At 39.6% G+C, this 15,799-nt stretch overlaps 1 protein-coding gene across 1 annotated transcript in view; it reads left to right on the top strand.

Moving 5' to 3' along the window:
* LOC128705044 (golgin subfamily A member 1-like) overlaps window positions 1–15,799 on the top strand; it is a 152,703-nt gene that overhangs the window by 35,795 nt on the left and 101,109 nt on the right. The window contains exon 3 of the mRNA XM_053800296.2: window positions 13,447–13,576. Within this exon, the coding sequence (XP_053656271.2) occupies window positions 13,447–13,576 (130 nt within the window). The remainder of the gene's footprint in view (window positions 1–13,446; window positions 13,577–15,799) is intronic.

Genomic DNA, 15,799 nt, shown 5'->3' with positions numbered 1-15,799 from the left:
CCTCAGACATGACATCTCCACTGCCTCCAGCCTTCTCCTCGCTGCAACATTCATCACCCATGCTTCACACCCATATAAGAGCGTTGGTAAAACTTTACTCTCATACATTCCCCTCTTTGCCTCCAAGGACAAAGTTCTTTGTCTCCACAGACTCCTAAGTGCACTGCTCACCCTTTTCCCCTCATCAATTCTATGATTCACCTCATCTTTCATAGACCCATCTGCTGACACGTCCACTCCCAAATATCTGAATACATTCACCTCCTCCATACTCTCTCCCTCCAATCTGATATCCAATCTTTCATCACCTAATCTTTTTGTTATCCTCATAACCTTACTCTTTCCTGTATTCACTTTTAACCCTTTGACTGTTTCAGGCCCCTCTCTGAAACTGTCATTCTATGTCGCTCAATTTTTGAAAAAAAAAAAATTATTTTTTCTTATGAAATGATAGAGAATCTTTTCCCGATGGTAATGACACCAAAAGTTCGAAATTTGGTCGAAAACTCATGGAATTATGCTCCCGCGAAGTTAGCGGTCTCGGCGACATATGCGTATCGGCGATTTCGCCGACTTTGAGCCCTATTTTCAGCCAATTCCATTGTTCCAGTTGACCAAACTCATAGCTATTTCTTTAGAACTCCATTTTATCTATCAGCTGAGTACAAGAAACCTCCCATTTACTATTTTGGACTACCCGATATGGTCAGAAATTGGCAATTTGGCCAATTTCACGCAAAATAAAAGAGATGCCAATTTCAAAATAGGGTCCAGAATAAACAAGGTAGACATTCGTGGCACTAAAATAACATATGCTCTGTTCATTAGTCACATCTCTAGGCCCCTCTTATATTATTATTTATTTCTATTTGGATTTTTTATTCATACAAAAAAAAAACAAAATTTACTGTTATGCAGACGACTGCATTATTGTAAAAATGGTATAAATAATATCAGTGCACTAGTGAAAGAATATTAGACTCCCCAGTTGACGTGTATTGGACGTGTGGTGTGATTTATTTACTCTTGAACATTGGTAAAAATCGAACATTTCCGCTACTTTGAGCTCAGTTTCAAGGTCGTTTTCATAGTAAAAGTAATGAAAATCATCTCCATTTCTGTAATATGTTTTCCATTTTATCACCTAAGACCATGAAAACGCGAATACAATGATAAATACTATACGAAAATACACCTCAAAGTCGGCGTTTTATTCCAAAAAAACGATCAGAGTTTTTTTTTTCTCATTACGCAATGTGTGCTGCAGGATTTTTTTTATGTGGTGCACACTGACCACATAGACCCATTCTCTCACATGTGGGGCTACCAGCTTTCTCCCACTTGATTTGAAGCCGCTAGAATTATTGAGTATATATACGTCAGAAACATTGGCTCGTAAGACGTATATATACGTCGAAAACAGTCAAAGGGTTAATTTTCTTCTTTTGCACACCCTACCAAATTCATCCACCAATCTCTGCAACTTCTCTTCAGAATCTCCCAAGAGCACAGTGTCATCAGCAAAGAGCAACTGTGACAACTCCCACTTTATGTGTGATTCTTTATCTTTTAACTCCACACCTCTTGCCAAGACCCTCGCATTTACTGCTCTTACAACCCCATCTATAAATATATTAACCACGGTGACATCACACATCCTTGTCTAAGGCCTACTTTTACTGGGAAATAATTTCCCTCTTTCCTACATACTCTAACTTGAGCCTCACTATCCTCATAAAAACTCTTCACTGCTTTCAGTAACCTACCTCCTACACCATACACCTGCAACATCTGCCACATTGCCCCCCTATCCACCCTGTCATACGCCTTTTCCAAATCCATAAATGCCACAAAGACCTCTTTAGCCTTATCTAAATACTGTTCACTTATATGTTTCACTGTAAACACCTGGTCCACACACCCCCTACCTTTCCTAAAGCCTCCTTGTTCATCTGCTATCCTATTCTCAGTCTTACTCTTAATTCTTTCAATAATAACTCTACCATACACTTTACCAGGTATACTCAACAGACTTATCCCCCTATAATTTTTGCACTCTCTTTTGTCCCCTTTGCCTTTATACAAAGGAACTATGCATGCTCTCTGCCAATCCCTAGGTACCTTACCCTCTTCCATACATTTATTAAATAATTGCACCAACCACTCCAAAACTATATCCCCACCTGCTTTTAACATTTCTATCTTTATCCCATCAATCCCAGCTGCCTTACCCCCTTTCATTTTACCTACTGCCTCACGAACTTCCCCCACACTAACAACTGGCTCTTCCTCACTCCTACAAGATGTTATTCCTCCTTGCCTTATACACGAAATCACAGCTTCTGTATCTTCATCGACATTTAACAATTCCTCAAAATATTCCCTCCATCTTCCCAATACCTCCAACTCTCCATTTAATAACTCTCCTCTCCTATTTTTAACTGACAAATCCATTTGTTCTCTAGGCTTCCTTAACTTGTTAATTTCACTCCAAAACTTTTTCTTATTTTCAACAAAATTTGTTGATAACATTTCACCCACTCTCTCATTTGCTCTCTTTTTACATTGCTTCACCACTCTCTTAACCTCTCTCTTTTTCTCCATATACTCTTCCCTCCTTGCATCACTTCTACTTTGTAAAAACTTCTCATATGCTTTCTTTTTCTCCCTTACTACTCTCTTTACATCATCATTCCACCAATCGCTCCTCTTCCCTCCCGCACCCACTTTCCTGTAACCACAAACTTCTGCTGAACACTCTAACACTACATTTTTAAACCTACCCCATACCTCTTCGATCCCATTTCCTAAGCTCTCATTAGCCCATCTATCCTCCAATAGCTGTTTATATCTTACCCTAACTGCCTCCTCTTTTAGTTTATAAACCTTCACCTCTCTCTTCCCTGATGCTTCTATTCTCCTTGTATCCCATCTACCTTTTACTCTCAGTGTAGCTACAACTAGAAAGTGATCTGATATATCTGTGGCCCCTCAATAAACATGTACATCCTGAAGTCTTTTCAACAGTCTTTTATCTACCAATACATAATCCAACAAACTACTGTCATTTCACCCTACATCATATCTTGTATACTTATTTATCCTCTTTTTCTTAAAATATGTATTACCTATAACTAAACCCTTTTCTATACAAAGTTCAATCAAAGGGCTTCCATTATCATTTACACCTGGCACCCCAAACTTACCTACCACACCCTCTCTAAAAGTTTCTCCTACTTTAGCATTCAGATCCCCTTCCACAATGACTCTCTTACTTGGTTCAAAGGCTCCTATACATTCACTTAACATCTCCCAAAGTCTCTCTCTCTCCTCTACATTCCTCTCTTCTCCAGGTGCATACACGCTTATTATGACCCACTTCTCGCATCCAACCTTTACTTTAATCCACATAATTCATGAATTTACACATTCATATTCTCTTTTCTCCTTCCATAACTGATCCTTCAACATTACTGCTACCCCTTCCTTTGCTCTAACTCTCTCAGATACTCCAGATTTAATCCCATTTATTTCCCCCCACCGAAACTCACCTACCCCCTTCAGCTTTGTTTCGCTTAGGGCCAGGACATCCAACTTCTTTTCATTCATAACATCAGCAATCATCTGTTTCTTGTCATCCGCACTACATCCACGCACATTCAAGCATCCCAGTTTTATAAAATTTTTCTTATAATCTCAGCTATAATTGACTCTAGTAATTTGCCTACAATTGAGGTCAGGCTTATTGGGCGGTAATTTGACGGTAACGACTTGTCCCCTGTTTTAAAAATAGGAATTACATTAGCCATCTTCCACATATCAGACACTACACCTGTTTGAAGAGATAAATTAAAAATATTAGTTAATGGTTCACAGAGTTCCATTTTGCATTCCTTAAGAACCCGTGAAAAAACCTCATCAGGACCTGGCGACTTATTTTGCTTCAGTCTGTCTATCTGCTTCACAACCATTTCACTAGTGACTGTGATGTTACATAATTTATCTTCTTCTAGCCCACTATAAAAATTAATTACTGGAATATTGTTAGTGTCTTCCTGTGTAAAAACTGAGAGAAAATAATTATTAAAAATCGAGCACATTTCATTCTCTTTGTCAGTAAGGTGCCCATAGTTATTTTTAAGGGGACCTATCTTATCTCTAACTTTTGTTCTATAGACCTGGAAAAAACTTTTTGGGTTAGTTTTAGAATCCCTAGCAACTTTAATTTCATAGTCCCTTTTAGCTTTTCTTATCCCCTTTTTAATGTCCCTCTTAATGTCAATATACTGATTCATAAGATGACCCTCACCTCTTTTGATACGCCTATAAATTCCTTTCTTATGCTCTAGTAGATATTTGAGCCTATTATTCATCCATTTTGGGTCATTTCTATTTGATCTAATTTCTTTATATGGGATAAACGTTCTTTGAGCAGCATGTATAGTGTTCAGAAAACTGTCATATTGATAGCTCACTTCGTTACCCCAGTCAACAGATGATAAGTGTTCTCTAAGCCCATCATAATCTGCTAAGCGAAAATCTGGGACTGTTACTGAGTTATCGCTACTATCATACTTCCATTCAATGCTAAATGTAATTGATTTGTGGTCGCTAGCACCCAGTTCCTCTGAAATTTCTAAATTATTAACAAGGGATTCATTGTTTGCCATAACTAAGTCAAGCAGGTTATTTCCCCTTGTAGGTTCTGTCACAAACTGCTTCAAAAAACAATCCTGAACTACTTCTAAGAAGTCGTATGATTCTAAATTCCCAGTCAAGAAATTCCAATCAATATGACTAAAGTTAAAGTCTCCTAGAATTACTACATTATCGTGCCTTGTGGCCTTAACAAATTCCTCCCATAGTAGTCTCCCTTGGTCCCTATCTAAGTTTGGGGGACGGTATATCACTCCTAAAATCAGTTTTTCATGCCCCTCTGAAAATTCTATCCAAACAGACTCTGTATGTGTTACTTCAGACTTAATACCCGTTTTTATGCAACAGTTCAAGCGATCTCGGACATACAATGCCACCCCACCCCCTTTCCCTATACTTCTATCTACTTGGAACAATTTAAAACCCTGAATATGACATTCCACAGGCATGTCCCAACTTTTTTAATTAAACCACGTCTCAGTTAAGGCAAATACATCAATGTTACCTGCACTAGCAACTAATCTCAACTCGTCCATCTTATTCCTAGCACTACGGCAATTAGCATAATAAACATTGAAAGACCTTCCTTCTTTTTACCCTTCCTGCTCATTTCTGTTTTTCTACTAAACCTATTACTGTCCTTATCACCCAAAGCCCCTAGCTTTTCAATATCTACCACGTTCTGCTTATTACTAGTTCCCCTAGAACTCGTAATAGCTTTTCAATATCTACCTCGTTCTGCTTATTACTAGTTCCCCTAGAACTCGTAATATTACTACACTGGGACTTCACTGTTTTCCTGCCAAAACCCATACCACTAACCATTCCTAGTTTAAAGTCCTAACTGCTCCCTCCACTGCGACTAAAATGCTGGGAGCAAGGGGCTAGTAACCCCTTCTCCTGTATACATTGCTAAAGTTAAAAGGAAAAACTTTTTTCTTTTTGGGTCACCGTGCCTCAGTGGGATACGGCCAATTTGTTGAAAGAATAATAATATATGGTAATAGGTTAGTAGACTGTAACCACCCAGGGAGGTAACTACTGTCCTGCCAAGTGAGTGTGAAGCAGAAGCCTATACAGTGGAACCTCAAAAATCGAACTTAATCCGTTCCAGGAGCTAGTTCTAAATTTGAAAAGTCTGAAATTCGAAGCAATATTCCCCATAAGAATTTTTTTTTTATTATCACACTGGCCAATTCCCACCAAGGCAGGGTGGCCCGAAAAAGAAAAACTTTCACCATCATTCACTCCATCACTGTCTTGCCAGAAGGGTGCTTTACACTACAGCTTTTAAACTGCAACATTAACACCCCTCCTTCAGAGTGCAGGCACTGTACTTCCCAACTCCAGGACTCAAGTCCGGCCTGCCGGTTTCCCTGAATCCCTTCATAAATGTTACTTTGCTCACACTCCAACAGCACGTCAAGTATTAAAAACCACTTGTCTCCATTCACTCCTATCAAACACGCTCATGCATGCCTGCTGGAAGTCCAAGCCCCTCGCACACAAAACCTCCTTTACCCCCTCCCTCCAACCTTTCCTAGGCCGACCCCTACCCCGCCTTCCTTCCACTACAGACTGATACACTCTTGAAGTCATTCTGTTTCGCTCCATTCTCTCTACATGTCCGAACCACCTCAACAACCCTTCCTCAGCCCTCTGGACAACAGTTTTGGTAATCCCGCACCTCCTCCTAACTTCCAAACTACGAATTCTCTGCATTATATTCACTCCACACATTGCCCTCAGACATGACATCTCCACTGCCTCCAGCCTTCTCCTCGCTGCAACATTCATCACCCACGCTTCACACCCATATAAGAGCGTTGGTAAAACTATACTCTCATACATTCCCCTCTTTGCCTCCAAGGACAAAGTTCTTTGTCTCCACAGACTCCTAAGTGCACCACTCACTCTTTTTCCCTCATCAATTCTATGATTCACCTCATCTTTCATAGACCCATCCGCTGACACGTCCACTCCCAAATATCTGAATACGTTCACCTCCTCCATACTCTCTCCCTCCAATCTGATATCCAATCTTTCATCACCTAATCTTTTTGTTATCCTCATAACCTTACTCTTTCCTGTATTCACCTTTAATTTTCTTCTTTTGCACACCCTACCAAATTCATCCACCAATCTCTGCAACTTCTCTTCAGAATCTCCCAAGAGCACAGTGTCATCAGCAAAGAGCAGCTGTGACAACTCCCACTTTGTATGTGATTCTTTATCTTTTAACTCCACGCCTCTTGCCAAGACCCTCGCATTTACTTCTCTTACAACCCCATCTATAAATATATTAAACAACCACGGTGACATCACACATCCTTGTCTAAGGCCTACTTTTACTGGGAAAAAAATTCCCTCTTTCCTACATACTCTAACTTGAGTCTCACTATCCTCGTAAAAACTCTTCACTGCTTTCAGTAACCTACCTCCTACACCATACACCTGCAACATCTGCCACATTGCCCCCCTATCCACCCTGTCATACGCCTTTTCCAAATCCATAAATGCCACAAAGACCTCTTTAGCCTTATCTAAATACTGTTCACTTATATGTTTCACTGTAAACACCTGGTCCACACACCCCCTACCTTTCCTAAAGCCTCCTTGTTCATCTGCTATCCTATTCTCCGTCTTACTCTTAATTCTTTCAATTATAACTCTACCATACACTTTACCAGGTATACTCAACAAACTTATCCCCCTACAATTTTTGCACTCTCTTTTATCCCCTTTGCCTTTATACAAAGGAACTATGCATGCTCTCTGCCAATCCCTAGGTACCTTACCCTCTTCCATACATTTATTAAATAATTGCACCAACCACTCCAAAACTATATCCCCACCTGCTTTTAACATTTCTATCTTTATCCCATCAATCCCGGCTGCCTTACCCCCTTTCATTTTACCTACTGCCTCACGAACTTCCCCCACACTCACAACTGGCTCTTCCTCACTCCTACAAGATGTTATTCCTCCTTGCCCTATACACGAAATCTCAGCTTCCCTATCTTCATCAACATTTAACAAATTGTTAGGTAAGACACATATGCAACAGTTAGGTATCTTTATTTCGAAACGTTTCGCCTACACAGTAGGCTTCTTCAGTCGAGTACAGAAAAGTTGATAGAAGCAGAAGATACTTGAAGACGATGTAATCAGTCCATCACTCTTAAAGTTTTGAGGTGGTCAGTCCCTCAGTCTGGAGAAGAGCATTGTTCCGTTGTCTGAAACAATATGAAGTTGAAGTGACAGGATGGAGCCTTTATATAGTGCCAGGAGGTGAGACGTAGGTTGCTTTGGGAGGGCAGGTCCCTCTCAAACCCAGCCGTTCTCACTAGTAGAGGTCGAAGTTGATGGTCTGTACCAAGATACCCTTGTGTTGCAGTGTCTGACAGAATGAACATTAAAATGGTATAAAATACCGACAGATTGTTAGGTAAGACACATATGCAACCTACGTCTCACCTCCTGGCACTATATAAAGGCTCCATCCTGTCACTTCAACTTCATATTGTTTCAGACAACGGAACAATGCTCTTCTCCAGACTGAGGGACTGACCACCTCAAAACTTTAAGGGTGATGGACTGATTACATCGTCTTCAAGTATCTTCTGCTTCTATCAACTTTTCTGTACTCGACTGAAGAAGCCTACTGTGTAGGCGAAACGTTTCGAAATAAAGATACCTAACTGTTGCATATGTGTCTTACCTAACAATCTGTCGGTATTTTATACCATTTTAATGTTCAACATTTAACAATTCCTCAAAATATTCCCTCCATCTTCCCAATACGTCTAACTCTCCATTTAATAACTCTCCTCTCCTATTTTTAACTGACAAATGCATTTGTTCTCTAGGCTTTCTTAACTTGTTAATCTCACTCCAAAACTTTTTCTTATTTTCAACAAAATTTGTTGATAACATCTCACCCACTCTCTCATTTGCTCTCTTTTTACATTGCTTCACCACTCTCTTAACCTCTCTCTTTTTCTCCATATACTCTTCCCTCCTTGCATCACTTCTACTTTGTAAAAACTTCTCATATGCTAATTTTTTCTCCCTTACTACTCTCTTTACATCATCATTCCACCAATCGCTCCTCTTCCCTCCTGCACCCACTTTCCTGTAACCACAAACTTCTGCTGAACACTCTAACACTACATTTTTAAACCTACCCCATACCTCTTCGACCCCATTGCCTATGCTCTCAATAGCCCATCTATCCTCCAATAGCTGTTTATATCTTACCCTAACTGCCTCCTCTTTTAGTTTATAAACCTTCACCTCTCTCTTCCCTGATGCTTCTATTCTCCTTGTATCCCATCTACCTTTTACTCTCAGTGTAGCTACAACTAGAAAGTGATCTGATATATCTGTGGCCCCTCTATAAACATGTACATCCTGAAGTCTACTCAACAGTCTTTTGTCTACCAATACATAATCCAACAAACTACTGTCATTTCGCCCTACATCATATCTTGTATACTTATTTATCCTCTTTTTCTTAAAATATGTATTACCTATAAGTAAACCCCTTTCTATACAAAGTTCAATCAAAGGGCTCCCATTATCATTTACACCTGGCACCCCAAACTTACCTACCACACCCTCTCTAAAAGTTTCTCCTACTTTAGCATTCAGGTCCCCTACCACAATTACTCTCTCACTTGGTTCAAAGGCTCCTATACATTCACTTAACATCTCCCAAAATCTCTCTCTCTCCTCTGCATTCCTCTCTTCTCCAGGTGCATACACGCTTATTATGACCCAATTCTCGCATCCAACCTTTACTTTAATCCACATAATTCTTGAAATAATGGAAATACATTTAATCCGTTCCAGTTTTTAATTATGTATAGTAATACATATAAAATAACATTTTTACCTACCTTTATTGAAGATTGATGATGGCATCTGGAAGATAGGGAGGAGAGAGGGAGTTGGGGTTAGTGTTTGGAAGGAGAATCCCCCTCCATGAGGACTTCAGATAAAGCCTTCTCTGGGGTTACTTCCCTTCTTTGTCTTTTAATGCCACTAGGACCAGCTTGAGAGTCACTGGACCCCCTGTCTCACAAAATAACTGTCCACAGTCCTCTGTTTCTGGTGCCTCTTTAACATTTCCCTAAAATGGGACATGGTTCTGTCACTGAACTTGTTGCAAAGATGGCTTGTTTCAGCTTGCTCAGGGTGGTACTTCTGCACAAACGTTTGGACATCATTCCACTTGGCACAAATCTCCTTAATCTTTGAAGAAGGCACCTCATCCACTCCCTCTTCCTCCTCCTCTGAAGCAAGTTTCTCAGCTGTGGTCTGATACTGCTCCAGATGAAGCTCTTGCAGCTCTTCAGTGGTTAGCTCTTCCCTGTGGTCCTCCACCAACTCTTCCACATCCTCACCACTCACCTCCAACCCCAGGGTGTTCCCCAATGCCACAATAGAGTCCACAACAGACAGAGGGTCAGCCTCAAGCCCTTCAAAATCCCTCTTTTGGACACAATCTGGCCACAATTGTCTCCAAGCAGAGTTCAAAGTCCTGGAAGTCACTCCCTCCCAAGCCTTACCTATAAGGCTTATGGAGCTGTAGATGTTGAAGTGATTCCTCCAGAACTCTCTTAGGGTCAACTTAGTGTCTGTGGTCACTTCAAAGCACATTTCAAACACTGCTTTTGTGTAGAGTTTTTTGAAGTTTGAAATGACCTGCTGGTCCATGGGCTGGAGGAGAGGAGTGGTGTTAGGAGGCAAGAACTTCACTTTTATAAAATTGAAGTCCTTAGACAAGAGGTCTAATAAGTTTGGAGGATGAGCAGGAGCATTGTCCATTAACAGGAGGCACTTGAGTGGCAATTTCTTTTCCTGGAGGTATTTTTTCACACTGGGGCCAAACACTTCATAGGCCCACTCTTTGAAAATTTGTCTTGTGACCCATGCCTTATGATTAGCTTTCCACAAGACACATAACTTGTTCTTAAAGACATTGTTTTTCTTAAACACTCTGGGATTTTCTGAATGATACACAAGTAAAGGCTTCACTTTAAAATCACCACTAGCATTAGCACAGAACGAAAGAGTAAGCCTGTCTTTCATAGGCTTGTGTCCTGGCAGTGCCTTTTCCTCCTGTGTGATGAAGGTCCTTTTTGGCATTTTCTTCCAAAACAAGCCTGTTTTGTCACAATTAAACACTTGTTCAGGTTTGAATTCTTCACTGTCTGTGTACCCCTTAAACTCCTGTACAAACTTCTCAGCAGCCCGTTTGTCTGAACTGGCTGCCTCACCATGTCTTACAACATTGTGTATGCCACTACGCTTCTTAAATCTGTCAAACCAGCCTTTGCTGGCCTTAAATTCACTATCAGCACTGGTTCCAGGAGTTTTCTGTACCAGATCAGCATGCAGCTTCCTTGCCTTTTCGCAAATAATCGTCTCTGAAACACTATCACCTGCAATCTCTTTATCCTTGATCCACACCAGCAACAACTTCTCAACCTCTTCAACTATTTGTGGTCTTTTTTTGGTTAGCATAAATGGGAATTGACACAGTTACTTTTTGCTGATGATACTGTGCTTATGGGAGATTCTAAAGAAAAATTGCAAAGGTTAGTGGATGAGTTTGAGAATGTGTGTAAAGGTAGAAAGTTGAAAGTGAACATAGAAAAGAGTAAGGTGATGAGGGTATCAAATGATTTAGATGAAGAAAAATTGGATATCAAATTGGGGAGGAGGAGTATGGAAGAAGTGAATGTTTTCAGATACTTGGGAGTTGACGTGTCGGCGGATGGATTTATGAAGGATGAGGTTAATCATAGAATTGATGAGGGAAAAAAGGTGAGTGGTGCGTTGAGGTATATGTGGAGTCAAAAAACGTTATCTATGGAGGCAAAGAAGGGAATGTATGAAAGTATAGTAGTACCAACACTCTTAAATGGATGTGAAGCTTGGGTGGTAAATGCAGCAGCGAGGAGACGGTTGGAGGCAGTGGAGATGTCCTGTCTAAGGGCAATGTGTGGTGTAAATATTATGCAGAAAATTCGGAGTGTGGAAATTAAGAGAAGGTGTGGAGTTAATAAAAAGCATTAGTCAGAGGGCAGAAGAGGGGTTGTTGAGGTGGTTTGGTCATTTAGAGAGAATGGATCAAAGTAGAATGATATGGAAAGCATATAAATCTATAGGGGAAGGAAAGAGGGGTAGGGGTCGTCCTCAAAAGGGTTGGAAAGAGGGGGTAAAGGAGGTTTTGTGGGCGAGGGGCTTGGACTTCCAGCAAGCTTGCATGAGCGTGTTAGATAGGAGTGAATGGAGACGAATGATACTTGGGACCTGACAATCTGTTGGAGTGTGAGCAGGGTAATATTTAGTGAAGGAATTCAGGGAAACCGGTTATTTTCATATAGTCGGACTTGAGTCCTGGAAATGGGAAGTACAATGCCTGCACTTTAAAGGAGGGGTTTGGGATATTGGCAGTTTGGAGGGATATGTTGTGTATCTTTATACGTATATGCTTCTAAACTGTTGTATTCTGAGCACCTCTGCAAAAGCAGTGATAATGTGTGAGTGTGGTGAAAGTGTTGAATGATGATGAAAGTATTTTCTTTTTGGGGATTTTCTTTCTTTTTTGGGTCACCCTGCCTCGGTGGGAAACGACCGACTTGTTGAAAAAAAAAAAAAAATTAAAACTTTTCGCAACATCAGCTTCCTTGATTTGTTCTTTCTTTGACAGGATAGAACCGATGGTCGACTTGTTTTTCCCATACATCCTGGCAAGCTCAACAAGTCTCACACCACTCTCATACTTCTGTATTATTTCCTTCTTCACATCTATGGTGTTTCTCACTTTCTTTACCACAGGGGTACCACTAGCAAGTTTCTTTGGGCCCATGGCAGCTTATTTCACAGTCCCACAAGCACTAAACACAACGAAATAATCGTAAAATGTGTGAATGAGAGCACAGGTTAGTGTTCACTCATGCATGAACAAAGCTAGACTGGCTCATGGTGCCTGCCCGGGGACGCGGACAGAGCGGGCCCGCGGACATGTTCCGTTCCCGGCGGTCCGAAAATAGGGGCGCGTTCGATAATAGGGACACAGTTTGTCCGAAAAAATGGTCCTATTTTCGAAATGTTCGATATGTGATACGTTCGATTTTTTAGGTTTCACTGTAATTGTTTTACATGATGGTAGGATTGCTGGTGTCTTATTTGTCTTATAAACATGCGGGATAACAGGTATATCTTGCTACTTCTACATACACTTCGGTCACACTACACATGCATGTAGACACATATATATATACACACCCATTTGGGTTTTCTTATATTTTTTTAATAGTTCTTGTTTATTTCCTCTTATCTCCATGGGGAAGTGGAACAGAATTCTTCCTCTGTAAACCATGCATGTCGTAAGAGGCGACCAATATGCCGGGAGCAAAGGGCTAGTAACCCTTTCTCCTGTGTACATTACTAAAGTTAAAAAGAGGGACTTTCAATTTTCTTTGTAAGTTGCCCTGCCTCAGTGGGATACAGCCATTTCGTTGAAAAAATATAAAGCAACAGTACAAATTATAATAATAATTATATAATAAAAATAATCACATATATTAATAATTATACTAAAGCAATAACTAAAAATTATAATTATAATAAAAATAATATTTTATTGATAATTATATTAAATAAAAATTATAATGAAAAATAATAATTATACCAGAGCAGTAATAATAATCATTAATAATTATACCAAAGCAATAACAAAATTATAATAAATAATAATAATAATAATAATTGCAGATATAAATCACTGGAGGAGAGTAAGAAAGAAGAAACAGAACACTTAGAGTACCGGATCAGTACTCTAGAGCAGCGGTACTCTCACACTGCACTCCAGGAGTCTGACAAGGTGCAGGTACTCATGAAGGAGGTGAGTACATACTGAGACTCTCCTTAGTGGAGTCTGTACTCTTCTCAATGCTGTAGATATGTATATTCTGGTTAGTGTGTGTATGTACTCTAGTGCTGTGTGTGTACTCTGGTGAGTCAGTGGAGTACATGTACTCTTGTCAGTGGAGTATATATACTCTAGTCACTGGTGTGTATGTACTCTGGTCAGTGGAGTTTATGTACTCCAGAACTGTAACATCCTCACCCATCCTTAAGAGTACAGGCACTGTAGTTCCCACCTCCGGTGCTGCAACATCCTCGCCCATCCTTCAGAGTACAGGTCCTGTACAGTAGGGCCCCACTTATACGGCAGGTTAGGTTCCAGGTTACTGCCGCAAAGCAAACATCACCGGAAAGCAGAACGCCATTTTTTCCACTTGTAAATGCATATAAATGCCATATAACAAGTTTATACTAAAATATATTAAGTTAGCAATAAAACTAGGCATTAAAAAACAATAAAGAGTAAATTACACAAATACACGTCAAAATATCTGTAGTCTTAATGTAGGGCAAAAGGTGAGTATTATTGTAAGAAGTCAGGCATGGGTAGGTATGGTAGCCCTCCTGGTCACCCCATCCACACATAATACATATACAGTAGTACCTCGGGATACAAATTTATTTCGTTCCAGAAGGCTGTTCAAGTGCCAATGCCGAACAAATTTGTTCCCATAAGGAATAATGTAAATTAGATTAATCCATTTCAGACCGCCAAAAATACGCTTACAAAAGCACTTACATAAATACACTTACATAATTGTTCGAATTTTGAGCTGTTCGTATCCCGAGGTACCACTGTACTACTATGCTTAAAGCTCCCTTGAGTGATAAAATGCATATACAGTACACTCATTACTTACCTTAAAATATTTGTAGTCTTAATGGTCTTAATGTAGGGTGAAAGGTGAGAAGTATTTATTTTTAAAAAGTCAGGTGTGGGCAGGGTGGCCAGGAGGGCCACCCCGCCCACACAGAGTATGTATACTATGTAACCAAATGGATGAAGCGTCTGGTTATGGTTCATACATGTTCATACAAACACCTTACATTGTGTACAAGTTGTCTCCAAAGTGGTACAGTAGAATAAATAAAGACCAGCACTTTCATTCTCATATAACATAATTTTTAGAAAGAATGATGCTCTGACAAGTTAGTACAGAATAAATAAACAACAACACTCCCATTCTCATGCAGCAGATCATTTTTAGAGTGAATGATGACGTTATTATTAATATTATTATAGTAAGTAAAGTATAGTAAAGTTTATTTCTTTGTAAAGGTTACAGTGTGTAATTACAATTTTGATTTGCTAAGTACAAAGACAGCCATTATCATGCCGAAGCATTTTGGGCAGACTAATCCTAATGCATAGTAACTAATTAAAACTAGATAAGATAATAGTACATAGGAACTATACCTTAAAACTAGACAAGAAGTAGTGGTAAACTGTTTTACAATCTTAAACTTAATACAAATGTGAGGTAGTAAGGTGAAGTAGGGTTCGGTAAAATAATCTTGAAATTGCACACAAAATCTACCTTACAAGTAATTCAGTTCAATTCAATTCAATTCAAGTTTATTCTCTAGAAGGGTTACAATGTGGGGTTTACAGGTTTTGGGTATTGTGTGGTTTACATGTTATAAAATACTAATTACAGAGGGGGCCACTAGGACACCTAGCATGGCTAGGCATTTCGAGCAGACTTAGATTAATTCTTAACATTAAATCCTTACAGATTATGGTATTAAGGCTAAGTTACTACATCATAATTTGTGAGTTTAGCAATGTGAATGCTTTTGTTTTGGCACAATACAAGGTGTCTGTATTGGAGTATCATAGGCAAACTTATGACTAGTTAGGATTTATTATTTTAAGATTAAGATTAGTATTTCTGGGTTTATAGTCAGTGGGTGAGTGAGTGTAATTGTGAACCATCAGGTGGTTATCATGTAGTTAGTTGTCGGGGGGGGGGATCAGGGAGATAAGATGTATTCTAACTGTAGTTCTGAGTTCTGAAAGTGATGAATGTGTCTGCAGTTCTAGAGTTTTCAGGTAGGGTGTTCCAGATTTTAGGTCCTTTGAAATACATTGAATTTTTGTAAAGGTTTAGTCGAACACAGGGAATGTCATAGAGATGTTTGTATCTGGTGTTATGACTGTGGATCCTGTCACAATTATCAAGAAAGCGTTTTAGGCCAA

This window comes from Cherax quadricarinatus, chromosome 49, assembly GCF_038502225.1.
Source record: "Cherax quadricarinatus isolate ZL_2023a chromosome 49, ASM3850222v1, whole genome shotgun sequence".
NCBI classification, from domain to species: Eukaryota; Metazoa; Arthropoda; class Malacostraca; order Decapoda; family Parastacidae; genus Cherax; species Cherax quadricarinatus.
This window is presented reverse-complemented; position numbering and strand designations above follow the sequence as displayed.